This window comes from Mobula birostris, chromosome 12 (assembly GCF_030028105.1).
Source record: "Mobula birostris isolate sMobBir1 chromosome 12, sMobBir1.hap1, whole genome shotgun sequence".
Classification (NCBI taxonomy): Eukaryota; Metazoa; Chordata; class Chondrichthyes; order Myliobatiformes; family Myliobatidae; genus Mobula; species Mobula birostris.
In genome coordinates this window covers 48,397,181-48,417,541 of record NC_092381.1, presented here as the reverse complement: position 1 = coordinate 48,417,541, position 20,361 = coordinate 48,397,181, and the positions used below count along the sequence as shown (strand labels likewise).

Sequence of the window (20,361 nt, the reverse complement as noted above, 5' to 3'; positions counted from 1 at the left end):
CAATTCTTTGAGGAAATAACAAGTAGGAGAGACAAAGGAGAATCAGTGGATGTTGTGTACTTGGATTTTCAGAAGGCCTTTGACAAGGTGCCACAAATGAGACTGCTTGACATGATAAAAGCCTGTAATATTACAGAAAATCGGGACCACCCCTTTTCATGTTACATGTCAGTGATTCGGATGACAGAATTGATGGCCTTGCGGTGATTCACGAAAATGATTCTGGGTTTGAAAGGCTTATGAGGAGCATTTGATGACTCTGACCCTGTACTTACTGAATTCAGAAGAATGGGGGGGATCTCATTGAAACCTATTGAATGTTGAAAGGCCTCAGTAGAAAGGATGTGGAGAGAATGTTGTCTATGGTAGTGGAGTCTAAGACCAGTGGACACAGCCTCAGATGAGAGGGATATCCATTTAGAACAGAGATGAGGAGGAATTTCTTTAGCCAGAGGCTGGTGAATCCATGGAATCCATTGCCACAGGTGGCTGTGGAGGCCAAGTCATTGGGTATGTTTAAGGCAGAGTTTGATTAGTCAGGGAATGAAGGGATACAGGGAGAAGACAAAAGATTGAGGCTGAGCGGGAAATGGATCAGCCATGATGAAATGGCAGAGCTGACTTGATGAGCCAAGTGGCCTAATTCTGTCCTTGCATCTTATAGTCTTACGAAAAATACCAGCATAGATAAAGCATTGGCTGATTGGCAGGAGGCAAACAGTGGGAATAAAGTGAACCTTTTCTGATTGGCTGTCAGTTGCTAGTGGTGTTCTGCAGGGGTCGGTGTTGGGATTGCTTCTTACGTTGTATTTCAATGATTTGGATAATGGAATTGATGACTTTATGGCCAAGATTGCAAACAATAAGATGGTAGGTGGAGGGGCAGGTAGTGTTGAGGAAGCAGGGAGGCTGTAGAAGGACTTAGACAGATTAGGAGAATGGGCAAAGAATTAGTAGACGGAATACAGTGTTGGGAAGTATATGGTCATGCACTTTGGTAGAAAGAATAAAAGCATAGGAAAGGAAAGGTACATCGCATCCGGAGTTTCTCCGGTTAGCAGACGATTTCCCTCCACGCCTCTCCGAAGTAGTGGGGGATCACGTACGAGGCAAGTTACAGCAGTGGTTTGCCATTGCCTTCTGCCAGGTGAGTTTGAACTCGGGACCTTCCGTCCCGAAGTCCAGCACTGATGTCACTAGAAAATTTAAAAATCCAAGGTGTAAAGATGTCCACTTAGAATGGAGATGAGGAAGAATTTCTTTAGCCAGAGGGTGATGAATCTGTGGAATTTGTTGCCACAGGTAGCTGGGGAGGCCAGGTCATTGGGTGTATTTAAGGCAGAAGTTGATAGGTTCTTTATTATTCAGGGTGTGAAAGGTTAGGGGGTAGAAGGCAGGAGAATAGAGTTGAGAGGGAAATGGATCAGCCATGATGAAATGGCGGAGTAGACTTGATGGGCCGAATCACCTGTTCTCCAATGGCTTATGGGATTGTCGATGTTTCAGGTCAAAACTCTACCTCAGGACTATGAGTAGAGGGAAAATAGCTAGTATAAAGAGGATAGAAGGAGCAGTTAGATGAGGGCTAATAATGGTTAGTGGATGGGGGGGGGGGGTAAGCAGGTGAAAGATGATGGGCAGATCAAGCCAAATGGGGAGAGGAAGGGGTGGAGATGTTTGACAGAGTCACATGGATAATAGATGCAGGCAGACAAAAACAAGGGACAGCTGGATAGAGTCCATGGCCATCTCTACTGCGCAACAGACACAGGTGAAGGAGCAATGTGGAGGAAATATTCCATCTTGGCAGTCCCTAACCTAATGGCATCAACTTTGATTTCTAGTAACTTCCAGTAACTACTTCCCTTTGTTTTCTTTCTTCCCTTCCTTCCCCTTTTGTTTGCTCTCAGTCATGTGGCCTCCACACCCCTTCCTCGTCCTTACCTCCTTCTGTTTCCCCACCTCCTTCACTTTATTCCACTGGCCTCCCCTATCAGATGGTTTTCTTCCTCAGCCCTTTGCCATTTTCATTACCTCCTGGCTTCAATCCCTTTCAGCTGCCTTCCTCCATCCATTACTCATCCGTTCCCCCCCTCACCTATTAACTGCCAATTTGTAATGCTTCCACTACCTTTTTATTCTGGTATCTGCCCTTCTAGTTTCCAGTCTTGATGAAGGGTCTTAGCATGAAACGTCAACTGTTCATTACACTTCCTAGTTTCTGCCTGACTTGCTGAGTTCCTTCTGCAATTTGTGGGTATTGAAACAGGTGGAGCCAGATGCGAGAAGGAGAGAATGAAGGTAGAAACTGTTCGGAGGATGATAAGACAGAACATGAAGATTACCAGTGCTGGAATCTGATAAGTAATGAAAATGATAATGGGAACTATTAGAAAAGGGATGAAGAACGATGGAACCAGAACCATCTGTGTGAGAAATCTGCAGGAAATGCATCCATGGAACTGGGAGATAGGGACAAGGACGTGTAAGGTGGGGCTGGAGGAAGGTTATGGGGAAAGTGGACAAAAATGGGATGACTGGAGTTGGATTGGAAAGAAAGGATGGAGGGAACACGCCGGAGGTGTGGGTTACCCGAAGTTGTAGGAATTGTAAGATTTTGAAGTTGTAGGATTGGGCTGTAGACTACCAAATACGAGTTGTTATTTCTTCAGTTTTATTTGGGCCTCAGCCTATCAGTGGAGAAGGCCGAGGATTAACAAGTCAGTGTGAGAATGGGAAAAAGAATTGAAATACATGCAACTGGAAGCTTAGGATGACCAGTGCAGGTACAATGTAATTTGTTTGGCAAGTCTACAGTTGGTCTTGTTGATATGGAGGAGGCCATGTTGGAAGCGTAGAATGCATTAATAAGGTTGTAACAGGTGCAAGTGAATCTTTGCCTCACCTGAAAAGACTGTTAAGGACACTGGAAAGTGATTATGGAGGAGGTGTAAGAACAAGTGTTCCATTTCCTGTGATTGCAGGGTTAAGGCAGGGAGTGGTGAATGGGAAGGGATGAGCAGACCAGAGAATGGCACTGTGGAATCTCTTCATCTCTGAGATAACTGCTACTTGAATGCAGGAAAACAAAGATTTCCTGAAGAATTAACTGTATATGACAGGACTTGTACAGTAAATGGCAGGAATCTTCGATGTACAGAAAGATCTAGGAGTGCAAGTCCATAACTCCCTGAAAGTGACAACATACTGTAAGTAGATAGGTTAGTAAAGAAAACATTCAGCGTACTTGCCTTCACTAGTCAAGATGTTGAGTATACACATCAGGAGGTCATACTGCAGCTGTATAAAGCTTTAGTTTGGCCTCCTTTGAAGTATTGTGTATAGTTTTGGTAGCCACATTACAGGAATGAGAAGGAGGTTTTGAAAAGGGTGCTGAAGTTTATCGCCAGAATGTTGCCTAGATTAGATATTAGCTATAAGGAAGGGTTGGACAAACTTCAGTTGTTTTCTATGGAGGCTGAGGGGGCAACCTGATTCTCCCCCTGCCCCTCAAGGCATAGAAAGGGTAGATGGTCAGTCTTTCTCTTGGCTGGAAATGTCAAATACTAGTGGGCATGTCTTTGAGGGGGGATGTTTAAAGGGGAGGCTTTCTTTTTTTACTCAGACAAGTAAATGCCTGGAGCACGCTGCCAGTGGGCCAGTGGAAGTAGATACAATACCAGCATTTAAGAGGCATTTAGCAGTCACATGAACATGCAGGGGATGGAGGGAGATATATGCAGGCAGATGGAATTAAACATAATGGTTAGCACAGACGTTGTAGGCCAAAGGATCTGTGCCTGTGACAACTGCCCTAAGCTCTATGAGACCATAAAGTGGGAGGAGTTTAAAGAATGGAACAGAGAGAACTGTGAAAGGGATTGGTTCCTGACTGCAGTATGATCAGGGACACAGTCAATGCCTTGTGCCAGGCTTAAATATGTATTCTCAGAACTGAAAAAGAACATGAAGTGGGAGGGAAGAAACGTAGTCCGTAAAGAAACTTGTGATGAAAATTGAACTAAAAATGAAAGAATCTGACGATCTCTGGACCAAATAACAAAGCAGAATCTCAAAGCTTTGTCTGCATTAGTAGGGACATAATGCTCAATTATTTAGAACACTGGTGAAATGACATCTGCATTTAATAATTACAAGCACAAGAGATTCCGCAGATGCTAGAAGTCCAGAGTAACACACACAAAATGCTGGAGGACCTCGGCAGATCTGGCAGGAATATGGCAAGGAATAAAGAGTCGGCATTTTAGACTGAGACCCTTCCATCAGTTTGCAAGCATCCAGATTGAGATTTTCCTGTATTGACTGTAACTGCTTCGGATACATGTCTTTGATGTGCAAGATTATTTTTCACTATAACAAATAGTGCGGCATTGGTGCACGTAGGAATACACCGTACTTGAATTTCTGAAAGTATTTCACCTCGCCTTTTGTTTTGCAAAATTTCACTTGATGCAATGTTAACCAGAATGGTATACCTTCCAGAGACTCCCTATCTAGCAGGATATACATGATTTAAAAATGCAGCAAAATTTCACCAATTGATTCCGACAATGGTAGGATTAAGCACACAGAGCCTATACTCTCTTGAGTTTAGAAGAAAAGTGATCTCATTGAACATTCTTATAACATTTGACAGGTGGATGCAAAGCCAATGTCTTCCCTAGCTGGGGGGTCACTATAATTGGGGATCACAGCCTCAAAATAAGTGTTTAGCCATTCAGAAGTGAAAAGAAATTTATCTACCCAGAGGGTAGTGATTTTTTTTGCCATTCTCTACCCAAGAGTACTGTGGAGACTCCACTGCAGTGTATTGCAGGATAGATGTAAACAATTCTTTGATGTTATGAGATGTTTCTGATTCTTGTTATCTAAGTTATACAGAAAATAGAATGGGAATATTGGGTTCAGAGAGTTAAACATATGATCAAAAACTGGTGGTAGAGATACAGTAGGTGTGAGGTGTCACAGAATGTAAATGTCTAAACCTGTAGAATGAGCTTTAAGTTAAAAGAGAGGCCATGGCTGGGGTAGGTTCTGGATAAGTGGACACTTAATAAAAGAAATATCATGGTAAAATCATAGTGCTGTGATAGATTTAGGGAAAGACGATCAGATTATTTTAGGATGGACAAAGAATTTAGTAATAACAACGTGTCAGCATAAACGATCGAAGCAGAGAAAAATGGTAAAAGGTCAGAGACAGAAGTACTTTATCTCAATGCAATTAGTATTCATGACAAGATTGTAGAATTAGTGGCACGCATTGTGAAAAATGAATTCGGATTACTAGCCCAAAGGATGAGTTCAAAACAGCTTCTTAGAACAATAAAAAAAAGTGGAATCAGTCAATGAATAATTGCTACCATCAGTTAGGAAGCATGGAAGCCTGAAGTCCCACACCACCCGGTTCAGGTTCAGGAATAACTATTTTCCCAGATGAGCCAGCACATCAAAATGTTCGTAGGGAAATGCTGCAGACTGGCATGTTCCAGGCTGCAGGAGCATGTGCTGAGGCTTAGTGGGGAAGGGCCATAATATCGGGTTCTTCTGCTACTGGACAGAGGAGCCAGGCTGAGTAGGGAAGACCCTCATTTATTGTAGTAGTGTATCACCCCTGGGGGCCACATGAGTAACAACAGCCCTCTTGGGTTTTAAGGAATGTGATAGAACACAACTTAAAGACTTGACTATAAATGTGTGAATGAAAAGACATTGCAGTTTATTCTTATAAATATTTTTATTATGAATGAAGTTCATTTAGATATAAAAAGAAACTATTTTCCTACAACCTTCAAGTTCTTGAAACAAACTGCACATCCTTAATTTATTTCTGATTGTGATTTTTTTTTGTCGCCATTGAGTATTGGGAGCAGATTTTTTGAGTAAAATCAAAAGATGACCAAAATACTGATTTTTAAAAAGCGAAGTAATGAATACAAAACTAAGCTTGCAATTTTTTTTTCAGAGTGTTGTTATTGCAAATACCATAAAATGACACTGGTTCACAACAGCCATATTGATTAGGGATAGACAATGAATGCAGGAATGGGTGAACAAGTATAAATAGTAGCAGTAGTGCTATCATTAGTCTGTCGGAGAACCAGTAGAGTTTTCATTGTACAAGAATATGTATTTTCTAAGAGAGGACAACATGGCTATTAATGAGGACTGATATTTGGAGGCTGAACCTCTTGAAAGCTGAATATTTACACAAGGAACCCGATCTTCCATGTTTTCCCCTTCTAATGCTGAGACAAACGTGGCTTAAGAACAGACTGAAGAAGTCCTCTTAAATTAATCAGTTATATAACTGTCCACTTGTCAGGTGCACCTACACCCTTCCTCACTTCTGAGAGGCTTTGAGTTGGATTTACATTTGGCTGAAAACCAGTTGATCACCTTTAGACCTCCAGTACTTGTTTTAGCTTTATACCTTCCCTGTAATATCAGAATGTAAGGACTGTGGGTCTGCATTTCCAGAGGACGTACTCTGAAGAACTTGTGTTAATTGGTTTTCATGATTAAAGAACAATAAAGCTAAAACTATTGGGCACTTTCTTCCCAATAGGTTTGCTTGCTTTGCTGAGCATGAAATAGGAAATGAAACACAGGTGCAGCCATCAAGATACCAGTATAAAGGCTGTTTTTGAGGGGTTTCATAATACTCTTGCACATGAAAGCTCTAGTGATTCGCTAATAGACTGAAAATGACACAGCCACTACTGTTTATTATACTGTAATAAGTACTGCTAAGCAGTACCACAGATGGTGGCACATCAATAAGTCAGTATTGATTGGATATATTTGCCTTAGGACAGCACCATTTTAAGTTGTTTTTAAATTTCTTTACAGTCTCCAGTTCAAGCAAAAATGAAAAGCTGTGATTGAATTCTAAGAAATAATTAATTCCAATAGCAATTTTTAAAAAATGTTTTATTTTCTCTCTCATTAATGGCTTACAAATCTCTTGTATTTGTTTTATGGTTTGTGCCTTTCTCCAAAACAATTTTATATAGACAGTGTACTAATTTAAAGACCAGTCTTGTCTATATAAGAAACAACCATAAATTTAATAAATTGTACAAATATGCTGCATTGATATTCCTTAACCAATGACTGAATTGTTCTGTTACTTATTCCTCAGAGTACAAATGTTGAAATTATAATATGAAATTGCCACCCTATTACAAGAATTTATAACCCATAGATGTGCAGTCTCTGTGGAGCAGTCAGAAAATAAATTCTGTTTTGCAATTCTGGGTGCAAGTAAAATTCTTTATGCCACAAAATGATCAATATGTTTCATTAACTTGGGAAAAGTTAATGAAACCTGAATTGTAACCGGTATTGTATTAGGGCAACAGTGCCTTCTCAAGAATCGCAATGTTTCTAAGTTCTGCTCTAGCAACCTGGTTGACCTCAGAATATCTTCATGTACATTGAATATAAAACGGTGAATTTGCCTGCCTGCCTCTCACCATTATCTGCTTAACTGGGGCATTGGAACCAAATTGTATTGTTATTGGTGATGTGAGTGCGTGGACTTCCTGTTTGAGGCTATTTAAGGAGGCTGACAAAAAAGCACAAAACTGGTGATCCCTGTTACAGGGGAGCAGGTAGTGTTCCATAATGGACATCCACGTTACCTGCGCTTGCATTGAGAAATGCAAGTAGAAGAAATATAAATTAAATACTTATTTAATTACTGTTTTTCAGATAAATTTCTTGAGAGTAAATTTTTATTACTATACCAGAATTTTTTTGGAAGTAATTTGTGAATTCCATAAGGGCGAATTCCTGTTTCCCAAACTGCAATAACTCAGGCTTATCTGTACCCTCAAGGGCAAGTTATCAGAAGCTTGCTCATTGTAGGAAGATATACCTTGCTAGGTTATTCTCAGAATTAGTCAATTACAGTTAATTTATGTTTTTTATTGCTCCAGCATTTCACCTTGTGAATTGTTTTTGAGTGAAGAGAAACAGAATATTCAAGAAAGTTGTCTATTAAATATGATACATAGTGCATGATGATTGTTCAAGCAGAGAAATAAGATCCTTGCAGACCTAGATACAGTCTCCACAAAAATACTACTTTTGAGTTAATTTGGCAAAATAAACTTATAATTATTCTGAATTCTGAACTGAGAATAAATTAAAGCTTAATTTAGATTTTCTTTAGCCACCTTTTGAGAGTTACAGACTTGACTGGAGTAAAAAAAATTTGTACCTTAAATGCCCTCTCTTACCTATAATTGAATGGCGAGTGCTGAAAGATAGAATAAACGCACAAAATGCTGGAAACGCTCAGGTCAGGAACAAGAAACAGAGTTAATGACAAACACAAGAAAATCTGCAGATGCTGGAAATCCAAAGCAACACACGCAAAATGCTGGAGGAACTCCAGGCAGCACCTATGGAAAAGAGTGAACAGTCAACTTTTCAGGCTGAGACCCTTCTTGGATTTGGGTCTCAGCCCGAAATGTCGACTATTTACTATTTTCCATAGATGCTGCCTGGCCTGCTGAGTTCTTCCAGTATTTTGTGTTTGTTGAAACAGAGTTAGTGTTTTATGTTAATGGCTTTTCTCCAGAACTGAGTAAAAATTAGATAACAATCACAAAGGAGAGGGGTGTACTGTCTTGTGCAGTGTTGTGAGACTTTGAATGTGAAGGCAGTAGAAGGAAGATTTCTTGAGACTGGGAGATAATGGTCTGATGTTCAGTGGTGGGTCCTATTATAGAGGAGTTGTCAGAAAGCTGATAATCTTTACCATAGAGCTTCTTTTGCCAAACAATAACAGCACTGTTCTTCTCAGGAGGTTTAATAAGAATGTTCTGTTGGTCCTTTAATGCATGGAATGCTGTAGGTTCAGAGGGAGAAAGGTTAGGCTAAGTAAGGTCTGCGGAAAAAGTTGAAGTAATTATTGTCATAATGACAGTTGGTAATTACGTGATCTAGAGAGTGTAAAAGGCCAGGGAGACTGGTTCAAAGAAATGGGAATTCTGAAGACAGGAGAAACATCCGCAGTTTGTGGGTGAAGACTGCTGACCAAAGAAATGGGCTTGAAAGATCATTTTATAAAGTGGTTTATGATATTAGCTGATTTTACTGTTTTTCACACATTTCTAAATGAATTGTGTTTAATTATGGGATCAACATCATCAATGAATTATTAAAAAGCCTCTTCTCATGATTTTCAAGTTTTTTGTTAAGATGTTGGTGTCACATCTGACAAATAAGTTTATGAATTCTTAATTTTAAATAGTATTTTTTTCTGCTTTATCAATATACACTTAAATTCATGTAATTGAAAAGAAGTATACTTTAAAAGATGTAGCAAAATATAAAAATCTTTGGTTTGTGCACACTGCTCACCTTGTGGTAATTCAGAGAACTGTAACTGGAGAGGAATATTTGCTCAACAGCCATGTTGGAGTAACATAATCTGACTGAGCAATACGTCTAACACCGTCTTAATGTGAATTAGATAAGGGGAGAATTTGTACTGCTGTCTGTTAGGTTAGTGCAGAGTAAGACCAAAGAAGAAATAACCAAAACATCGCATAGTATAATCTCTTGAAAACAAGAAAGACTCTTGTGTAAATGTTTTAGTTAAATGTGCTTCAAAAGAAATCTTCTGATTGTGTAAAACTGAACTGTCAGTGAAATGTTTGAAATTGGCAGGACGCTAAATGCTGCTTTATTGAGTAAGGAGGTATGGTATGCTTGTTTTTTGATAAATGTTTCCACATTTAGAGCATAGCTATTTTGAAATAAACAAAATAGTTTAAGTGGGTAATATATTTAAAAAGTCATACATTAATGTGATGCGTAAAATCTTTATTCAGTAGATTCATTTATGGTCTATTTTGAAGCCTGAAGAATGATTGAGTTTATTGCGTCAAAATGCAGAGGAACAGATGCTGATGAAAGCTAAAGTGGTTGGAATGTGGTCTATCATGAGCTTGACAGCTAATGATCCTAAGGTACCCATAACCTTAGGAATGAGCTGCTTGTTAATCAGAGACTATTAGGAGATTTTGGTGAATGTAGATAACTGTCATGAAGGCCTCTAAGTTTATCATTACCTGATCATTTTCCATAGAAGGTGGTCTGCATCAACTTAATAAGTGGAAGTGATTGTTCTTTAAATTCAGGGAAAATGGCAAATCTATATTCCACCGCCTAAGGCAGGGTACCAAGACAAAGTTTTCGTTTGACACAAATTGAAACTGCCTTATATCGTTTATACTGTTGCCAAAGCATGTTTGGGTTTCACTTCTGGAAACATTTCATTGGCTTGACTACTTCAAATATGGCATTCTAGTGTGGTTTGCAAGCCAAACTCACACAGGGTCATAAATTTATCAGGGCTTATTTCTTAATTAATGGGCTGAAAATGTATCTTTTAGATTTCATAAAGGTATGCTATGCTACGTTTTTTCTCAGAAGTGGATTTCTGTTTATAAGTTATGTTCGTTCAACTGTTTGTATTAAGTGAAGTTAAATGTCTGGTCTATTTTACTCTTATAAATATTGCCTTAAAATCTGCAGCTACTGCTTCACATCATTTTTACGTGAGTTTTATTGAGAAATTTTGTTAACCATTGATGGCTAGTTTTGAAGGATCTATGTATAATCCACATGGTTAAAAGCCAATTTAACTTGAAACAATAGCACTTGAAAAAAAATATAGAATAAAAATTTGTTTCAAGTTAAACACAATGCCAGTGTATCCTTATTGGAATAGTTCTGAGAAAGTAACATGTCGGAGCATTTTCATTTTGGATAATAAACAATACAAAATAATCGTTTCAGGGGAAGAAATCGATTGAAGGCACAGATTCCTAAAATAAATGTCAGTATCTGTGTAATTTTTATATATAATACACACATACACACACAAAATAGTCTGCAAGCTGAAGATTTTGCATTAATTATGCACATCTTGAGAAGCAACTGTCAGAATAGATAAGATGGAAGAATTTTAAAAGCTCGGTTTGCCTGACAATGGATATGAGATGCAGGCATAGAAGCATGGTCGAAATATGACATCTTGACTTCTGCAGATTGCAAATTATTGATGTGACTTGCAAATTTATAGTAAGCAAAATTTGGTATTTGTGTGTGTGTTGGGTTTCTTAATTCTGGCCTAATTACCAGGGACATGTTGCAGTTCAAAAGCTTTTCTCTGTTATGGATAGAGGTCACTGCATCATTAACATCGTCAATCTTGTAAAAGCTAATTTCAATAGGAGCTGATGTCATGACAGCCTTTTATTTTTCTAGCCAATCGGATATGAACAGTCGTGACAGATGGTCCCATAAATGGGAGTAAAAGGGTAAAGCAGCCACCCAATTCTCTGTACTGGTTTGTTGTCTCCGGCAACTTCAATTCATTATTGCTTTATGATTTTATTTTGTGTAAATACTCCCACTGTTTCTTTTGGATCTTAACAAAGGAATTGCAATATCAAGATACTTCTGAAGATTTCAAGTTCAAAAAGACCTAATCCTTTGCAGTGAGAATGGTTATGGTAGGTACTAGGGCTTGGTTTAATTTTATTCTGCTTGGAAATATACCAGAATGGTTCATTTTATTGTGTATTTCATTATTTATGCAGTAATGAATATCTATTTGTAAGAAAATAACTAAATCTAAAAATCGTTTTTAACATCAGGCTTGTGAGTGAGGGGCCGAAAGTACCCTAAAATGGTTAACAATGATTAAAGAATGTGATTTATGTGAGCACCCGTACAACTGCACATTGTATTTCAAAGAGTTTGCCATCGTGACCTCATCGGGGAGGAGGAGGCTTCTCTGCTGTTCTGTGTAGTATATGTTGAATTGTTGTCACTTGATTATATGAATGTTGTAGAGAGGGCATGCCTGCTTCTACGTAACGCCCTTTTGGTTTTAATTCACTGAAGACCAGAAATTTCTTGCTAATCAAAAATGGAGTGGGGTGGTTTAAAAATGGTAGGTCTCTATAATATGTGCTGTTTTCCTTGGTACCAGTAACATGTCTTTGTTTATTATGATGTTTGAAAACATAGGCCCTTTGTCTTTGTGGAGGAATGACATTTGGCTTTTTAACCATATTTTTGAGATCTGTGGATATCAAGCTTATATTCTATGTGACTATTTTAAGAGGTAAATAGAATTATTCATTTCTTTACTATTCATAGTGTTCTGCAGGCTTTTTTTCATCAGCTACTTGTTTTGATGGGTGTAATATAAATAAGATTAGATTGAACAGCTGAACTGAAAGTGATAGCTAGAAGGAAAAGCCTGTGAAAGGTTGCCAGGGAAACAAGCTAAAGGAAGCTGAACTGAGAGCAGGTGGCAGTCATATGGGAATACCATGAAGCAAACAGTAGAAAGGCACTGTGATTGTCTCCACCATTCTACAAGAGCCACAACTTTAATTGTTTCAAAAGGTGTTAATTATATTTCAGTTGGAGGCTACCTCAGTTCAAGCTATTATTAGACATCTGTGCTTTAAAAGTAAATAACATTTTATTGGGTTTTCTTTCTGTAGAAACCTACTTGTCAAAGAAACAGAAATTATATGAGCAAATGAGTAAATTTAATTTGGTATATAAAATCTAAACCAGTGAATCACTGCACTCCAATGAGACTACACTGATGATGGCTGCTTAAATTTTATACCAGAATATTCTTCATGGTCTACCAATACAATAATTTGGATTTGTTGAAGATTGTAATAGTTAACCCAATTATAATAATTGAGTGAATGTGTCTTAGCAAAAATAAATTAATTAATTCCTGAATTGAAATCAAAAACAATGATGCATTCCATTTGCAGAACTGGGGAGAGCACAGATGCCTGGCTAAACCTCCAGTATGAATATTCCCAATTTGAGCTAATGGAAATTAAGCAGAATAATACTTTGCATCTACAAATTATGGGATGTGTTAAATTTTATCCTTTATGAATTAAGACATTAGCTTAAAAGAAGAACTAATTTAATGACCTGAAAAGATCATAGTACAAAATAATGTAAGGTCATGAACAACATTAATAAGGCCTGTGTCTTAGCAAGTACATTGCACAACAAATTTTCACTGTGCAGAATATTATTTGAAGATACAAAGTGAAATGAAAATCTGTGTTCCGGGTCCCACATCTATACAGTGCATTGTAAGATATTTATTTCTATACCTATTCAATATAATTGTTTCCTATAATGTAACATGTTCTTGAAATATCTAAAAATTATCCATTGCACACTAAACAATTCAATAATATATTTCTAATACGATTCTAAATAAATCTACAATCAGGAAAATTTTCAGTGTTATTTTAACTAAAGCAGTTTTACAGCATATTAATAAATTGTTTAAGTTATTGTGTATATTACGTAAAAAGACATTTGTGAAGATTGAGTTTAAATTGTAAAGTTTTAAATGTAAGTTAAATATAAAAGTCATTAAGTACAATTGGAAAACCACTACTTCACTAAGCAAACATCATAATTTTGCAGCTATTTTATTATTTTAATCCTTTAGCATTTATGATGACAAATCAGTAACAGCTAAAAAAAATTAACATGGCATTTAATAGTGTAGCTTACTGCATGAAAACATAAAAGCATACCAGAAATGAATTGTGTGATTCAGACATAATTGATCCAAAAATTACAAATATTTACAATTTATACCTGATAATCTAACAATCATATTTTAACTGATGAATGTGAGAAGTAGTGTAGAACCTAATCTCTAGCAAACATAAATAAGTTAAACAGTTGTAGCCTTTTATCAGCTACACAAACCAACTTTAAGTTTGCAGTTTCGGTTAATGCTGAACTTTACCTTTGTTACTATTTCAACTGGATTTCCCAGACCTTTTTTTAAGTCAGTGACTTTGTAGAGTACTGTAAAGAATTGTACAAATTATGATATTTTGGAATCCATTATAGTGATTTGATCAGTAACTTAAATATTGGCAGGTTAACATATCCAGTGCTGTTTAAAAGTAAGTCACATTTAAAAGCTCTAATCTAAATGATAGTGGTAGCAGTACAACATTTGTTTAAAAAATGCAGCTGTAATTGGAAATGCAGACTGATGTCCTTTTGATCTGTCATGCCATTAATTATTGCATGACATTTTCCTTTTTCACCAAAATAAAATTTTGTTCCCCTGGTCAGTGGGATTTTGAGTATGAAGTATTCCCAGCAATGGAATGTGGGAGAGAAATTACATTGCACAACAAATTATTCACAGTGTTAGTGCTACGGGGTTCTTCATAATAAATGTACATCATGGTTTTCTTCCTTCAAAATCTACTTTCCGTTACTTGTGGTTGGAAAGTTAGGAAGGAAAATATTTAAATACTTGTATCATATTTTTGCACATATCAATCATGGTGCTTTTTTCTCACACTTTTTCTTCAGGATGTAATTAATGATTGCTTTTGATTCAGCAATGGTACTTTTTTTTACACTTCGAAGTATTTTTAAAATAATGTAATGACATTTTCTAATTTAGATAATAGTATGTCATCATGTGTTGAAATAACATTCCCTAATTTCTTTGATAATAAATGGTACTTCAAATCTTTAGTAAGTTTGATTAAGCTGACATTTCAAAAACTCAAAATATGGCATTAAATGCCACAGATAATAAGTAAAAACAGATGATTAACATTATTTCTAGTTGTTTATAATTTATTTTGTAATATCTATATGTTGAACCATACATGGTTTTATAAGGATATTTAAAGGGGAGGTTACTGTTCCATGATGTCTCAAAATAATTAGGCAAAGGAACAAAATCAATGAAGTACATGAAATTGTTATTTTATTTTAAAATAGATTCTGGTCAGCATAAAAGGGCAAAAATGCCAGGGAAGATGCATTTTATTCAAAAAATTATATGTTTTTAGTATGAAATCCGGCAGTACTAGTGGAGGATCCACAAACTAAGTGCCGGTTTAGTGAATCAAGCCGACTTCTCCAGTTATCACATTAAAAAAGAGCCTTTTCTCGCTGTGCTTGTGACTAAACAATAATAGCCTTGCTACTTATACCACAGCTGTGTAACGTCTGGTGCATCTAACCCTCAGTTTCAAGGAAATTTAAATTGTGAACTTGCATAAATGGGTATCTGAAAGCAAGAATAATTAAAGGAGGATCGTAATCTTTGCTGGTTTTAACATTAAAGAAAAAAGTAGCATTAATTTTTACCTTTATATTGCTCTTCATTTTGCATGACTAAATGCATCACATTTTACTGTATGTCTAAGTACATAATCCCTGTTCAGTTATTGATATATAAATCAATTTACAATGCTATATGTTTTTCCAAGTGTCGATAGTTATGTGGGAAATAAGAGTGTAAAAGATTTCTTCATAGTGATAGTCATAGTGATAGAAGGGGTGAGTATTATTAGTTATGTGAATAGTGTAGAGAGGCTGAGAACAGAGGAGCTTGAAGGAGGATTGAGAATATATGTAAAATCATGATGAGTCTAGACACAGCAGATAAAGAGAATCTATGCCCATTGAAGGAAAGTTATAAACCAGAGATTGCAGAATGAAGATGATTGGCAAAAAAGTCAGAAGTGACATGAGGAAAACTTGTATTTCAATAAGTGGTTAGAATCTGGAGTGGAGATTCATTTGCAGCATTCAAAGGGGAATTGGATAAGTGCTTTGTGGAAAAATAATGCAAGAGTTTTCTGGAGGAGGTGGAAAGCAAACTGAATTTCTCATTTCTAGAGCTGGCACAGACCCCATGAACAATACTCTTAGCCTTTCTGAGATTCTGTTCAGGGTGAATTTCATCTTTCATTATGACAACATTAATCTGTGGAGATCTTTGTTTTAATTTTACATTGATATTTGACAAGGTATCTACAATAAGAAACGTCAGCACTGGTCATTGAGATTTGGTTCATTGAGATAGCAGGTTAATCATCCGTAGTTCAACCTGAAAGTTTCCTTTCCATAATTTATGGCAGACCCAAATACCCTTGAGCTGTACCATTTCCCAATGTTAAAATTACCGCCAATGCATGATATTTTTAAAAATATTTAAGGTTTGCAACACTTAGGTCATATTGTGCTCTTTTGTGTTGTTTGTTAGTGCATCACTGAATGTTCCATCATCAAAACCACTAACCAGAAACAGCTGTGCTCCATGAGTTCTGACAAGAGGACATTTATTTTACATTCTTACTAGTTCTTTCTGAGAACATTAACATTTTAAGCACTGGAATTTAAATCGTGTACCATTCTAATCCCGAAGGAGTGGCGCGCTTTCTTTATTAATGAGTAACTTCAAGACCAGTGGAAAGAATTTTATGAAAGTCTTGCATACTCTGTCTCCACTACTTGCAGTCTTGGTAAAGCAGCAAACACAATCAAAGACCCTACCCACCGAGTCATTCTCTTCCCCCCTCCATCAGACAAAAGGTACAGAAGCCTGAAAGTACGTATCACCAGACTTCTATTCCACTCTTATAGGCAGGCAAGATGCAGGAAGATTGTTCCCGATGTTGGGGAAGTCCAGAATGAGGGGTCACAGTTTAAGGATAAAAGGGAAGCCTTTTAGGACCGAGATGAGGAAAAACTTCTTCACACAGAGAGTGATGAATCTGTGGAATTCTCTGCCACAGGAAACAGTTGAGGCCAGTTCATTGGCTATATTTAAGGGGGAGTTAGATATGGCCCTTGTGGCTAAAGGGATCAGTGAGTATGGAGAGAAGGCAGGTACAGGATTCTGAGTTGGATGATCAGCCATGGTCATACTGAATGGCGGTGCAGGCTCAAAGGGACAAATGGCCTACTCCTGCACCTATTTTCTATGTTTCTTATAACACAATTGACTAGTCCTCTAGTACATTAAGAGGGGCTCCTGACCTCACAATTCACCTCTTTATGGTCTTGTACCTTATTGACTGCCTACATTGCACTTTCTGTGTAACTGTAATACTTCATTCTGCATTATTATTTTTCTTTTGTATATTTTTAATGCACTGATGTGATGAAATGATCTGTATAGATGACATGCAAAACACATTTTTTCACTGTACTTCAGTATATGTGACAATAATAAATTTTGCAGTTTTTTTTTAACCGGCAATTGCTTCTTGGCCATCTTTGTAAAGCAACGATAGTATTGGTTTCTCAAATCAGCTAAGTAGTTTGATCTTCCTACCCTGATAGTATCATGATGAATATAATCTGGACTGTCTTAATAATCCGAAATGTATTTTTTGTTAATGGGATGCCCCAATTTTGGTAAAATGCTTCAGCTGTGGTCCAACAGAAATTTTGTATGGATCTTTAATTATTTGTACAAGCTTGTGTATTACTCATCATTTATGATGTCACTTTTGATGTTAATGGCTTGCATTCACTCATGTATGAAAATAACATTGATAATAGTTCTGTATTCACATAGAGCCGCTGAAACTTCAGTGAAAATCAACAGAAACACCATTTATACATGCATCTAGAATTCCCATTGCTGAATGTCAGAACCCTGAGAAAGTTCCTCACATACATATTGGAATATTTCTACACCCTTCACTGACTTCCTACTGACAACAACCTCCTATTTAAATCTCCCTGTTCCTCTGCAAAATGTGTAACTTGGTAGTTAAACATAACATATTCAAGAGAAAATCTGCAGGTACTGGAAATCCAAGCAACACACACAAAATGCTGGAGGAACTCAGCAGGCCAGACAGCATCTACGGAAAAGAGTACAGTCGACATTTCGGGCTGAGACCCTTCATCAGGACTGGGAAAAAAAAAAGATGAGTCAGAGTGAGAAAGTGGGTGGGGGGGCGGGGGAGAAAGAACTACAAGGTGATAGGTGAAACAGGGAGGGGAGGGGGAGAAAGAACTACAAGGTGATAGGTGAAACAGGGAGGGGAGGGGTGAAGTAAAGAGTTTGGGAGTTAATTCAAGAGAAGGGCTTATCTTATAGGAGAGGACAGAAGGCCAAGGGTGAAAGAAAAGGGGGAGGAGCACCAGAGGGATGTGATAAGGGGAAAGAAGGAAATGGGAATGGTGAAGAGAGGCATGGGACAGTACTGGAAGTTTGAGAAATCAGTGTTCATGGCATCAGGAAGAAGGCTAGCCAGAGGGTATGTAAGGTGTTGTTCTTCCAACCTGAGTGTGGCCTCATCACAATAGTTGAGGAGGCCAAGGACTGGCATGTGGGAATGGGAACTGGAATTAAAATGGGTGGCCACTGGGAGATGCCGCTTTTTCTGGTGGACGCAGCGAAGCAGTCTCCCAATCTGCGTCGGGTCTCACTGATATACAGGAGGCCACGCCTGGAGCACTGGATACAGTAGATAACCCGAACAGACTCACAGGTGAAGTGTCACCTCACCTGGAAGGACTGTTTGTGGCCCTATTACATTGCTTTCTGCCCATTTGACTAACCAGTAGACAGACAGTAAGATTTAAGAAAATTGCTGGTTTAGGAAATTTAGCCAGGCAGGATTAGAGAACATAGATACAAGAGGTACTGGCAGATGTTGAAACTCTAGAGCAATAGACACAATGTGCTGGAGGAGCTCAGCAGGTCAGGCAGCATCTATGGATGGGATTGATCAGTCAAAGTTTTGGGCTGAGACCCTTTATCAGGTTTAGGGAACCTTGACTGATGTAAAATATTGAGGCTCTAGTCAAGGAAAAGAAGAAAACATACATTTGATTAAGAAGGCTGGGATTGAGCAAATCCCTTGATGGCTATAAAAAGATAATAAATTCTCCTAAGAGAGAAATCAGGAGGGCCAAGTGAAGATATAATAGTCAGGCAAAATTCTAAGAGATTCTCCAGCTGTATTAAGAGTAAAAGGGTGGCTGGGGGGAGAATTTCTGTTCCTTAGAGTTCTGCAGGGCTACCTACCTATGACTTGTGCCTCAGGAGATGGGTGGAATTTTTTAATAAATATTTCTCCTAGGTGTCTTCTGCGGAGAAACTGTGGTCACTCAAAAGATAAGGGAAACTAGTGGAGAACTTTGGAGTACATTCATATTTCCAGAGAGAAAGTATTTGCAGCTTTACAGCATATTAAGGTGGATAGATTACCAGACCCTCCCTGAGTGCATCCTTGGATTTTGTGGGAGGTTAGTGAAGAAATTGTGGACGGCACTGCAAAGATATTTGCTTCATCATTCATCACTGGTGAAGTTCCTGTAGACTGGAAGATGGTTTATGTTGTTCTGTTATTGACCACTACTCTACCATGGTGCCCGTATAAGGTGGACTATAAGGGATGGAGTTCAACCCGGAGAAGTGTGAGGTGGTACACTTTGGAAGGACAAACTCCGAGGCAGAACACAAAGGCAGGATACTTGGTAGTGTGGAGAAGCAGAGGGATCTGGGGATACATGTCCACAGATCCCTGAAAGTTGCCTTGCAGGTAGGTAGGGTAGTTAAGAAAGCTTATGGGGTGTTAGCTTTTATAAGTCGAGGGATAGAGTTTAAGAGCCGCGAGGTAATGATGCAGTTCTATAAAACTCTGGTTAGGCCACACTTGGAATACTGTGTCCAATTCTGGTCGCCTCACTATAGGAAGGATGTGGACGCATTGGAAAGGGTACCGAGGAGATTTATCAGGATGCTGCCTGGTTTAGAGAGTATGCATTATGATCAGAGATTAAGGGAGCTAGGGCTTTACTCTTTGGAGAGGAGGAGGATGAGAGAAGACATAATAGAGGTGTACAAGATAATAAGAGGAATGGATACAGTGGATAGCCAGCGCCTCTTCCCCAGGGCACCACTGCTCAATACAATAGGACATGGCTTTAAGGTAAGGGGTGGGAAGTTCAAGGGGGATATTAGAGGAAGGGTTTTTACTCAGGGAGTGGTTGGTGCGTGGAATGCACTGCCTGAGTCAGTGGTGGAGGCAGATACACTAGTGAAATTTAAGAGATTACTAGACAGGTATATGGAGGAATTTAAGGTGGGGGGGGTTATATGGGAGGCAGGGTTTGAGGGTTGGCACAACATTGTGGGACGAAGGGCCTGTACTGTGCTGTACTATTCTATGTTCTATAAATGTTTACAATTATGTGAGTCATAAGGTGGATGGTAACAGTCTTTTCTGCAGGGTAAGGTGGAGCAAAACTGGGGGGCTTGGATTGAGGGTGAGAAGAGAAAGATTGAAAGTGGTCCTGAGAGATAACTTCTTCACTCAGGGTGTGGTGTGTATATACAGTGAGCTAGCAGAATAAGCGTTTGAGGCCGGTACAGTAGTATCATTTTAGAAACATTTGGTTAGATACCTGCAGGGGTGGGGCTTAGAGGGAAATGGACTGAATGCTGGAAATTGGGACCAGCTG

The 20,361-nt window shown here is 38.2% G+C and overlaps 1 protein-coding gene across 4 annotated transcripts in view; it reads left to right on the top strand.

Moving 5' to 3' along the window:
• elavl4 (ELAV like neuron-specific RNA binding protein 4) overlaps positions 1–20,361 on the top strand; it is a 123,532-nt gene that overhangs the window by 25,547 nt on the left and 77,624 nt on the right. For 2 of the 4 annotated variants that reach the window (XM_072274662.1, XM_072274659.1), the window contains exon 1: positions 11,929–12,001. The exons of 1 other annotated variant lie outside the window; for it this stretch is intronic. In XM_072274662.1, the coding sequence (XP_072130763.1) occupies positions 11,978–12,001 (24 nt within the window). In that variant the 5' untranslated portion in view covers positions 11,929–11,977. Of the gene's footprint in view, positions 1–11,421; positions 11,559–11,928; positions 12,002–20,361 lie in introns of those variants that run through there. One more of the 4 variants, XM_072274660.1, reaches the window with a different exon arrangement.